At 45.7% G+C, this 12707-nt stretch overlaps 1 protein-coding gene across 1 annotated transcript in view; it reads right to left on the bottom strand.

Annotated features, from left to right (window-relative positions):
• Positions 1-12707, bottom strand: part of dnaaf11 (dynein axonemal assembly factor 11) — a 72531-nt gene that overhangs the window by 26503 nt on the left and 33321 nt on the right. The window contains exons 8-10 of the mRNA XM_056293931.1: positions 9661-9726; positions 9038-9107; positions 2619-2714 (exon numbers count right to left, since the gene is read on the bottom strand). Coding sequence (XP_056149906.1) covers positions 2619-2714; positions 9038-9107; positions 9661-9726 — 232 coding nt within the window. The remainder of the gene's footprint in view (positions 1-2618; positions 2715-9037; positions 9108-9660; positions 9727-12707) is intronic.

Raw genomic sequence — 12707 nt, 5'->3', positions numbered from 1 at the left:
AAAGAACACTTTGAGGAGCTCTTGAACCCGACTAACATGTCCTCAGTGGAGGAGGTAGAGTCTGAAGACTCAGGGGAAGCCCCACCCATATCCCTGGCAGAGGTCTCTGAGGTAGTTAAAAAGCTCCTCAGTGACAAGGTGGTGGGTGTGGATGAGATTTGCCCTGAGATGCTGAAGGCTCTGGACACTGTTGGGCTGTCTTGGTTGACACGCCTCTTCAGTGCCGCGTGGAGGTTGGGGATAGTACCTGTGGAGTGGCAGACTGGGGTGGTGGTTCCCATATTCAAAAAAGGGGACCGGAGGGTGTGCTCCAATTATCGGGGCATCACATTGCTCAGCCTCCCTGGGAAAGTCTACTCTAGGGTGCTTGAAAGGAGGCTCCAACCGATTGTCGAACCTCAGATCCAGGAGGAACAATGCAGATTCCGTCCTGGCCGTGGAACAACGGACCAAAATATGTATTAAAAAAAAAAACATCCTGGAGGAGGATTTACACTCACTTCAGTCGGACAATTTGACACTGACTGACACTCTGAAGTAAAGACTAACGGAAAAGTAATTTTCCAATTTCCCCAACTGCTGTGACTTTCTGCAAGTCCACTTCCATCTTGAATGTTTTTGAAGACCAAGTCCTCCACTCGGGGAGATTAATGCCAGCCAATAGAAAGGTGACTTATTTTCACTTTAAAATGTTTGGACTTTTCAGACATTTTCTTACAAGTTGCGAGATGTGTTCGTCGGTGTTGTCTTGTCATTTCTGACCGTCCCTGACCTTTGACCTCACGGACAAGACATGTAGGCTTGAGTGTGTTTCAGGGCGAGATGTGATGAAGCTCATTTTTAATTAAACTTTAACAGAATAGAGACTCAAGCTCTGACATTCATTTGCGGAACAAATCCAGCTGATGATGTCAGTGTGTTTGGCAGCAGAAAGACATGCTCGCTCCTCACAGAAACCCCTACTCCTGCAGTCAACCATCCATTAAATACACATAATAAAGATATTATTACATCATATCATAGATGCCTCATTTGGATCGAAAACTTTCATACAGTAAGTGGCTTTTTGATTGCTTAGTTTGTGAATAGGCAAACCTCGGCATTCTAGGTACATAAATGATATTGAGTCTTGATGCATGCTCAGTTATCCAGGTACGAAAATCACAGAAGGTTGAAACGTTTATTGACAGATACATTTCATCACTCATCTAAGTGACCTCTTCAGTCTCAACTGACTGCAGGTATCCCCACCCTTACAAACAGTACAGTGCCTAACAACTGAAACCAACGACCAGTTTCATATGCAAAGACGGGTGTGATCATTGATCGTGTGTATTATTCACAGAGGATTAGGGATCGTTGCAATCACAGCATCGTAAGATGGCGACAGATGTATAACGACCAAAACCAACGACCAGTTTCATGACCAAATCTGCTGTATCCTGTGGGCCAAAGGACCACAGCCCCTGACCGGACCTGCACCTGAGAAGGAAACACCGCTGGTCTGACAGGAAGCGGGGAAGGCTAAGCTAACTGCTAGCCCATGCAGACCGGCAGTTCCGATAACACCGAGGGCAGTCTGGCGACGGCCTCGCCTGGCATTGACTATGTTTTTAGTGTCGTGTGGAGTGCGGGGAGGTGTGTCGAAGGTGTCTGGCTGGGAGAGGTGGCATTGGATCAGCTGAGGAAGCTTGGTCTGCTGTTTCCTGTGGGCCCAAGGACCACGGCCCTGACCGGAGCTGCACCTGAGGAGGAAACACCGAGGGTGGTCTGACAGGATGCAGAAGCGGGGAAAGCTAAGCTAACTGCTAGCCCAGGCAGACCGGCAGTTCTGACAGTCATCCTGCCTGGCTTTCATTCTCCAGGACAGTGATTTTTTTTTAAAGTTTAGATATATGTTAGTTTGGATATGTGTGTTCTTGTAGTGCTTGTGGTTTTTGGATGTGTTTTTGTCTTTGTGTTGCACTACTGTGGGCTGGGGGAAATAATGTTTCGTTTCATTTAATGTGCTCAAGTGGATGACATGTAATGACAAATAACGTGTTTCTGATTCTGATTTCTGAAATATGGGTGTGCCCGTTAATTAGAGTTTCGATGGCCATGTGTACTATTCACAGAGGGCTGGGGAACAGTTGCAATCACAGCATCGTAAGATGGTGACAGACGTACATCAACCTTACAATGCTGTGATTGCAACAATCCCTAATCCTCTGTGAACAGTACACATGATCAATGGTGACAGCCATATTTGCATATGAAGCTGGTCGGTGGTTTGGGTGGTTATGCCACTGTGTTGTGTATAAGGGTGGGGATACCTGCAGTCAGTTGAGATTGAAGAGGTCGCTTAGTTGAGTGATGAAACGTATCTGTCATAAACATCGTATCCAGATGAACTGATTCAACCTTCTTTGATAAATGTTAAAGTTTTAGAGTCAGAATGATATTTATTTGCTCAGAACGTTTTCAGATATCATGAATTTGAATTAATAAATTCCTCACTTTGATGCTCAACGTTCAGGAAAAGGAGTTTAGACATGTTAAAAAGTTAGTTGTTTTTTGTTTATAATACATCTGGATGATACTTTACCCACTACATGGATGTGTGAAGTGTGACGTACCTTGGGCATAGTGAGGAGCAAGTGGCCGGTGGTCTGGGATCGCTTGGCTGTGGAGCTGTCAGGCTTCACTTCAGCAGGCAGAACAAGCTGGAATATCTGCAGGGTGAATTATTCACAACTGTAATTAGCAAGATTAATGCCCTTATACCCCCTGCTGACACTGTCCCTGTGAGTCATATGGCATTTTAATCATTACGTGGCCTTTTTATAGGAGCACGTTCCACAGAGGAGTTGGGACAGTGACTAAAATAGCTCATGGTGAGAGAAGGGGCCATCAGTCAAAGAGACTAAACTCTCTGAACAACCGAGACATTCATTTTGGTGATGTGGTGATAAAATGATCTTTTTCTCTTTTCTTTAAATTCTTCAACATATTTCTTGTGGCATGGGAGTCTGAGGGAGTTGCCCTCACCACAGGTGTAGAACACAGAGAGGGTATCTCCATCATGAGCGGGCTCCTATAACTCCACAGCCCTTCAGCTGTCAAACAGGAACATGTTTGACATGGACTGTAAAGTGGACTTGATATACACACATCGTCCACGCCTCCTCCAATCAGTCCCCCGCTCTCCTGAATGAGTTCATATCAAGAAGGAATTTTAAAGGCCTTCGCTAATGATGTACTGCTGCATAAATCAAGACACACACACACACACACACACACACACACACACACACACACACACACACACTCCAGCAAAACTTGAGCGGCTGAAGAATTCCGAAACTTCCGTAGACCCATTTTTCAAATTTGTTTGCTGAAGTGTGAAAAGAGGAACATGAACAAAAAAAATAAATAAAAAACCAACAAAAGAACCCCACAGAATGACACTTGCGGGATTCATGGCTGGCCACACAGCTGTTTAATCAGGCTTAAAGGTCACTCTGGCCTGTTGGTGGGAGATTAAAAGCCCCATCACTTTTCCCTCTGTGGCACAGGACATCTGGAGACAAACACTGGACTCACGATGACCCACAGAAAACAGGCTCTGTTTTATGATAAACCAGATAGATCTGACCACCAGCCAAATGCTGCTGAACTTTCTGCTGTGACCTCCCTTGCCTGACCTCTACCATCTGTCTGCTGCCTGTTTGGTAACGACTGATTCTACATTCATACATGTGGTAGCATTACAGCGGGAAGGGGGGTGGGGAGCTGGAGCTCCCCCTGGTGGTGGGTGCAGCCCCCCAGTAGTGGCAGGTGACTGCTTCACTTTTCCTAATGTACAAATGCAAAACTAAATAAAATAAAACATACATTGTAAACAGGGGGTGGGGCTGTGTGGAATATACATGTTTAATAATAAAGTCAGTAAACACTCCATTCCAAATCTGCTACACACGCACCTTACAAACAAAACAATGACGTCATACTGTAGCACCCGGGGGAGGCGGTCGTGCTGACTGTCTGCGGTTCTGCGCTGGGGGAGCGCAATGGCTGAAGGGACTGTCAATGTGAGATTTAAAATTGTGTTTTAATGATGTGGTGTTCATGTTGTGGTTATTCTTGTGTTGTTGTTATGTAGCAGTGGTTTGTTGTAGTAGTACTTTGACTGTAGGACCGTGAATGGGACTAATGTCGCCACTTGGGACATGGGGGGGGGGGCTCGTTCCATTCTGGCCGGTGTGAATAAAAGAGCACTGCCGGGGTCGTCTGGTGTATGGGACACGGGAGTTGCGATTAAAAAGAGATCTCTGCCTCTTGACTCACTCGCCACAATACTTTTCATTTTAGTTGGCAGTCTCCCTACTTGAAACTTCTTCCCGAGGGGACATCCAGGTAGTGTGGCAGTCTATTCCGTTGCCTACCAACATGGGGATCAGTGGTTCGAATCCCCGTGTTACCTCCAACTTGGTTGGGCGTCCCTACGGACATGATTGGCCGTGTCTGCAGGTGGGAAGCCGGATGTGGGTATGTGTCATGGTCGCTGCACTAGCGCCTCCTCTGGTCGGTTGGGGCACCTGTTCAGGGGGGAGGGGGAACTGGGGGGAACAGGGTGATCCCCCCACGCGCTACGTCCCCCTGGTGAAACTCCTCAATGTCAGGTGAAAAGAAGCGGCTGGCGACTCCGCTTGTATCAGAGGAGGCATGTGGTAGCCTGCAGCCCTCCCCGGATTGGCAGAGGGGGTGGAGCAGTGACCGGGATGGCTTGGAGGAGTGGGGTAAATGCCTCGATACAACTGGGGGGGAAAAGGGGGGAAATGCCACAAAAAAAAGAAAAAGAAAAAACATTCTTCCCACGTGTCTGTGTGGCAGGCTGGTTAAAGTGGGGATAAGTGATCCAGGGTGGAAGTTAGCAAGAGCTAGCTATATTCTAAAAACATCCTCCAAAAGAATCCAACCCCTCACTTCTGCCTCAGAGCCTTGTGAACGCACAAAGTGATTGACAGCAAGTATGGACCAATGGAAACGCTGGCTGGCAAAAGACTCTTCTGATTGGCTGATGAGGAGCAGGTACAGAAAGCATTTTCTGTCTCTGCTTACAGCATCTAGGGAGGCCACAGAGACAGGATTATATTTCTCAGTGTATCTACTTACTTGTTAGCTTTTGGGATGTAGAAATAGTTTGGCCAAATATTATTAAAAAAAGTTCTAAATTAAAATCGCTGATATCTGCCTTAAATAGATAAGGTCTGGAGCATGTTGGCAGAAAGTTTGATGTCTTGCCCTAGAACACCTAAAAACTCTTCCATCATGGAGAAAGTCCAGCCTGACTACTGATGTTATCAATTCTCCTCATCAGTATTGTTTGCAAAGCTCATTTGAAGGCCTGATGATTAAACATTTTTGACAGCCCTGTCAGTAAACCGCTCAAAATCTGACATCTCTCCTTCATCTTGCTCATTGCCTCATCTTCCTCATCAGAATATCTAAACTAAAAAAAGAAAAAAGATCACTGTCCAGGACAACGAACACCAGCCAGGATGACTGTCGGAACTGCTGGTCTGCATGGGCTAGCAGTTAGCTTAGCCTGCCCCACTTCCGCATCTTGTCAGAACACCCTCGGTGTTTCCTCTTAGGGTGCAGCTCCGGTCAGGGCCGTGGTCCTTGGACCCACAGGACGCAGCAGACCAGGCTCCCTCAGCCAATCCAATGCCAGCTCTCCCAGCCAGACACCTTTGACGCACCTCCCCGCACTCCACACGACAACACTAAAAACACAGTCAAAGCTAGACGAGGCCACTGCCAGACCACCCTATCAGAACTGTTTGTCTGCATGAGCTAGCTAGCAGTTAGCTTAGCCTGCCCCGCTTCCGCATCCTGTCAGACCGCCCTCAGTGTTACCTCTTCAGGCAAACCTGCAGGCAGGGCCGTAGTCCCCGGGCCTACAGGACGCAGCAGATCAAGCTCTCCCAGCCAATCCAGCACTAGCTCTCCCAGTCATGAAACAAAGACACACTTAGACGCAGACGTGGACAAAGACACTGCATGGATGTTACTCGGTGAGGCCAGCACAATCATGAATTTGTGCTGCCATCTCCCCACACCAGTACTGGGTAAGGCCGCCGCAAACATGAATTTGCACCGCCATCTTCCCACACCAGAAGATGTGCACCGACATCATCAACGCCTTGGTGGCTAAAACACATTCTCTGAAATTTAAAAGCAGCCAGCCATCGTGTGAATCCCTCCAGAGGCATTCATATCACCGTGGTAACATTGAGAGAGGAGAGGGATGTGGCACCCGTTTGTTCCACCACTTCAAAACCCAACAGAGATGGCGGGGGAGAGAAGGGCGGCTGAGGAAAAAAGCTACCTCACATCTCATGTTTTGCTGCCTGTTGAATTATTCAGTGTTACTTTCTGGATGTTTGGTGCTGATCAGACACAAAACTATTATTTTGAACAAGAGTTCTTTTTTTGTGTAAAATGTTGGTACAAATGCATTAACCAAATCCCTTCATTTAATCAGAGAACAACAGGTTGAAGAAGAGTACACCTGTTAGTGCTGGGTTACATTTTGAGATGTGTTCATTAGTAATAAAAACCAAAGTCCATGAGAGACCTTGAGCTCGTTTTGCTGTTTCAAACGCTAAAAGACCCAAGGATTAGACAAGGGTGGATGGTTAAACAGCTGTGTTGTATCTCACAACTTAACTGTGTTAAAACAATGGTTCTGCCTTGGCTCGCTGTAATGGTGGCAGTGGGCCGCGTGCCTGCTGTCCGTCTGGCAGATAGCCCACTGCTGGCTGCTGCAGTCTGTGGGAGAAGCTGTTGGACTTGTCAGTGCCATCAACACCTCCAGCTAAAGTGAGCATCCCTGCCTTACACACAGCATCTCTACAAGCCTTAAAGGAGCAGTGCGTGATTTCTACCAAAATGCTGACCACTGTCCTTTAACACTGCAGATAACTACAAACAAAATGATAATAAAAATAAAAAGCTATGCAGCTCGGCCCTCCTTTAAGATGAAATCCATGGCTTTCCTCCCTAAATAAGTTTCGCCTTGTGTATGATGGAGTCGGGCTCCATAACACTACCAGTCATCGTCATCATGGTTGGAGACACTCTCCAGTCTCTGTATACCGCTGTTGAGATGTTTTGACCAGGTAGGAAAAACACAACCAATATGACTGTACAACAGTGTTCCCATATAGTGTGATGCAGTTTGTAATACATTAGATTGTCTGTGTTAGCTTTGGTCCCAGGATCCATTTTTACAAGGGTGGAACTGTTTACTGCGGAGCTGACGGCACACCAGCCACAATGGCTGCTACACCTGGTTTGTAGTCCTGCTACACCTGGTTTGTTGTTCCAGAACATCAGAGTGACAACACTGTTCTACTGGAAGACTGACACAACACAAGCATCATCATCACCTTTCAAATGGATAGAATAACCACTTATCAATGGAGAAAATGTAAACTTTAAGCAGACAAGACAGACAACTCAAATAGAAAGGTAGTGGCTATGCAGCATGCTTGCTGACATGTGTCATTTTCAAATACTTGCAGTTTGTACTGTGAGGACAAGCCACGTCTTTGCAGGAAAGCATCAAATAACAATAAAACCGCTCAGCTGGCCCGGCTCCTGCATTTTGTTTTATTTTTTTGATTTTTCACCCCAATTGTACTTGGCCAATTACCCCAACTCTTCCGAGCCGTCCTGATCGTCGCTGCTCCACCCCTCTGCCGATCCGGGGGGGGCTGCAGACTACCACATGCCTCCTCCAATACATATGGAGTCACCAGCCACTTCTTTTCACCTGACAGTGAGGAGTTTCTCCAGGGGAATGTCGCACATGGGAGGATCACACTATTCCCCCCCGAACAGGTGCCCCAACTGACCAGAGGAGGCGCTAGCGCAGCGATCAGGACACATACCCCCATCCAGCTTCCCACCCGCAGACATGACCAATTGTGTCTGTAGGGATCCCCGATCAAGCCGGAGGTAACACGGGGATTCGAACCACCGATCCCCATGTTGGTAGGCAACGGAAGCCTGCCACGCTACCCGGACGCCTCTGCGTTTGGTTTTTGAATGTGGTTTTAGAAATCTGCAGAGTGGGATCTGTGAGTTATTTACTTTATTTCAACCAGTAGTGTTAGCAGGCTCTGCTGATATTTACTAGAAGAATTACGCTTCAGAAACGCCAAAATATTATGACTCACTCTGGCCTGTGGTGGAAATGAATCAGCACATAATGTGGCTTCTACATAATTCTAAATAATGGGAACATGAAGAAAGCATAAATTACAACAACAACATAACATTGTGATGATAAACATCCTGGTGGAAAGACGTGTTGAGAATGGTGAAAGCCAAGCCCATCGAGGAAAACTGCTGATAATGATGTTTTACTTAGAGAATGATGTTTTACTTGGAGAATGATGTTTTACTAAGAGAATGATGTTTTACTTAGAGAATGATGTTTTACTTGGAGAATGATGTTTTACTAAGAGAATGACGTTTTACTTAGAGAATGACGTTTTACTTAGAGAATGATGTTTTACTTGGAGAATGATGTTTTACTAAGAGAATGATGTTTTACTTAGAGAATGGCGTTTTACTCAGAGAATGACGTTTTACTCAGAGAATTATGTTTTACTTAGAGAATGATGTTTTACTTAGAGAATGACGTTTTACTTAGAGAATGTTTTACTTAGAGAATGACGTTTTACTTAGAGAATGACGTTTTACGTAGAGAATGACGTTTTACTTAGAGAATGAAGTTTTACTTAGAGAATGACTTTTTACTTAGAGAACGATGTTTTACTTAGAGAATGATGTTTTACTTAGAGAACGATGTTTTACTTAGAGAATAACATTTTACTTAGAGAATGATGTTTTACTTAGAGAATGATGTTTTACTTAGAGAATGATTTTTTACTTAGAGAATGTTTTACTGAGAGAACGATGTTTTACTCAGCGCTGAAGATTTCCACAACCCTGATGTGACAGAAGCCTTGAAACTCACGTGTCCTTTGACGTTTACTCTGGCATACGTCGGCTGTATGTCCACATCCAGCAGGGAGGTGTCCATGTGTCTGGGACAGAGTCATGGAAAGTAAGGTTGATAGATGAAGTATCTGCAGTCAACCAACAAAACATGGATGTCTTGTGGTGTTTTTCAATCACACTAACTGTGTCCACAATCATTCCCTCGTTCACTTTTCTTCTTATATTGTTTTTTAAAAATCTTTTTATTGCATTTTTGCACAGGTTTATAAGACACACAGAACAAAATGTAAATGTGCCTGTGAGTTTTATCCCATGAAAACCGAACCCACAAACCAATAACCCACCCCCATCCCACCCAACTGCACCCTAAATTGGAGAAGCAAAACAAGCGGACGCAAAACAAGAGAACAAATAAATAAATATTATCATTATATTATTATTATAATTATTACCTTTTTTTTTTTGCTGTTTTGCTAAAATATCGTTTCCCCTCTGAATCAATATGATATGCATCTTTCCCAATATGTCAGTTGTCCTGACTGAATGGAGGCTGTTTAATAGCTCCAGTCCAAGGGGAGGTTGAAGGTGATGGGGGTACGTCGTCTCCTCCCAGTAGAGAGCAGCAGAGTTTGGTCCTACCTGTACACCGCCAGGTCTAAAACGATGGTGTTGGCGTCATCGTCTTCAGTTAGAGAGAACTTCAGCCTACAGAGACACAGACACAAAAACAAAGGCTGAGAGTGGAGGATTCTTGTCCTCTGATAATCTAGATTCACATCCAAACCAAACATTTTCACTCCTTTACAAACCATATTCAGACATTCAGTTTGTCTATGGGTTAGCCTGAAACAAGCACATCGACATAAGGACATAAGCCTTCAGGATTATGTAATAATTACATCGCTGTACATTTGCTGAACTTCAACCACTTCTCCTCGCAGTATTGTGATCCAGCGTTTTCTATGTCCTTTTCTGTCAGCGTGGTACTTGCAGGTAATTTCAGTTTTAGCTCCCCAATTGATCTTCTTTATCCCCCGCAACCGCTTCTGGTGCAGCCAAATGTGGGTTGAACAGACAAATAAAACAAATACTACCTTCCTCATGTCAGAGCTGTAATTCAATGTGTTTTAAAGGGAATTTGGCTAAACGTCTGTGTTTTCATTTCCATTTCTTCTTTTTTTTTACTAGAAACAGCAGACCTACTGCTCTTGCAGTGCTGCAAGATGAATGCGGAGTGTATGATGAGATCTGCAGCCTCACGTGTGTTCAGTCATTTCATCAGCAAAAAGCTTTGCGTCATCATGGCTAACAGCACTTAACAACTGCAGCAACACGACCTGACCGTTTAACCTTTAGAAGCTGCTTGGCAAAGAGTGTCGATTATGGAACTATCACCAAGCTGGTTTTCACTGTTATCACCCGCTCTCCCTGCCTCGATATAACCACACCCGCCAATTTCACTGCTGATGGGGAAAGTGCTACATCATATAAACAGTGCATATCATAACCCGGGAGCGACTGCAGTTTAAATTACAAATGAAATCACCTGCTTCCTCGGCCCTTGACCTGTATGACCTTGCTCTGGATATAAACCCGCAGCTAATGGAGGGAGATGAGGGTTGGCCCCCAGCTATCAGGTTACATCCCGCCCCACGCACCACAGCAATCTGATGGATGACCGACAATCAGGCGATCCATCCGAGGATCAAATGTGAAGGCTGCAAACGCCGATTGAGCAATCACATGCCAGATGGTAACGTCTCCTCTGCCATGCTGACCCGATATCTTATTGATGCGGCAGAACGAGGGAGGTAGAAAAAGAAAAGAAAAAATTCACATTATGATGTACTGTGAAGGGAAACAGCGAAGAAACGAAGATGGCACCACACTATGACAACTTGCTATGAGTTGTTCTCGCCTTGTTGTTTGTTTTCGTGTTATATGTCGCTTTGTTGCACAAAATGCGTCTTGCACCATGATCACCAGACTTTACTGGACATACGATTAGACATTCTCAACAGCTGGAAGCTGCAGGACTCACCAAAAGAGATTCTGTACAACAAACAGGTACCATCATCGAGTAATGCCCACAGACATTACTGCCGGAGGCAAGATAAACGAGGTGGCACCCTGGTGAGGCTATGACGGCGTCCTGCCTGGCCCGATTCCCAGCATACTGCTTTTCTAACGTCCAGTCCCTCCGCAACAATCTGGACGAACGGGCGTCCCCATGTTACCCCCAACTTGGTTGGGCCTCCCTACAGATACAACTGACCATGTCTGCGGGTAGGAAGCCAGATGTGGGTATGTGTCCTGGTCGCTGTACTAGCGCCTCCTCTGGTCGGCCGGGGTGCCTGTTCAGGGAGGAGGGGGAACTGGGGGGAACAGCGTGATCCTCCCACGTGCTACGTCACCCTGGCGTAACTCCTCACTTCTTCTTCTTCTCTTGAAAAGAAGCGGCTGGTGATTCCACATGTATTGGAAGAGACATGTGGTAGTCTGCAGCCCTCCCCGGATCAGCAGAGGGGTTGGAGCAGAGACTGGGATGTCTCGGAAGAGTGAGGTAATTGAATGAGTACAATTTGGGAGAGAAAGGGGGATAAAAACCACACAAAAAAAAACAACAATCTGGACGAACTTCATTGCCGAATCAGCTCTCAAAGGAACATGACTCAGCCAGACATTTCTGCATTCTCGGCTGAGATGTACTGACTTAATTTCCTGGGATTTGCATGAGCTGCTGAGAGATAGCAAACATGGTCATGGTCAAAAGAGTGTGGCACTGCATTTAAGATGGCAAAAGCAGTGTTGGCCGATGAGAGGGTATTGATACACTTGGACTTGTCCTTGCATCTCCAACTGCATGCCACGTGTCTCCATACGGAGTGGGGGCCATTGTGTCACATATAACGCCGACTGGAACAGAAAAACCCATAGCTTTTGCTTGACCAAGCGGTGTAAAGACAGACAGTTCTCTGTTGGAGACCCAGTCCTAGCATGCAACTACACCTCCAAAGAGAAGTGGACCCCTGCCACGGTCCTCCAGAAGACTGAGCTCATTTCCTACCATGTTCACACCAGAGACAATCAAACATGATGTAGGCACATGGACCAGTTTTTGCCTGGAGAGATTGCAATGACCATCTCCACATCAAATGCAGCGGACTACACGTTCACCAGCGAGCTGACCCCACACCTGAGCACGTCAGCACCAGCATCAACTATGCTATCACCACCTGCAACGGAGTCAGCACCTCCAGATTCTCCTGTGGTTGAGTTGGAACCCGAGCCTGCTGCTGAACTGAGTCACAACCCCCCAAGAGACAGAAAACTTCCTGAGCGTTATAAGTAGCCTAGTGCTAACCCTGGAAACAAGGGATGGAATACTTCCCGTTGGGTTAAGCGGAATGTTGAGGCAGTCTACACTCTCCCCCTACTTTATGTTTAGTGTTGATTATGCTAATATGGAAATTATCATTTAAGGGGGCAGGAAATATGATATGTATTGAAGTATAATATCGTTATTTTGGGCTATGTGAGTTTCCATTGATGCTGTAAAGCTAAGCCTCAAGTGTCACCGAGAGTGCCAAGTGACACCATTCTTGTAACACGCAAAACTTTCAGCGAGCTCCTCTGTCGTTATCAAACGTATTTCTCTGCCTTTCCTTCCGTTCATCTGTGAGTAG

The sequence above is a fragment of the Lampris incognitus genome, chromosome 14 (genome assembly GCF_029633865.1).
Source record: "Lampris incognitus isolate fLamInc1 chromosome 14, fLamInc1.hap2, whole genome shotgun sequence".
NCBI classification, from domain to species: domain Eukaryota; kingdom Metazoa; phylum Chordata; class Actinopteri; order Lampriformes; family Lampridae; genus Lampris; species Lampris incognitus.
Note: the sequence above shows the minus strand (reverse complement) of the source record. Positions and strands in the feature narration are given on the sequence as shown.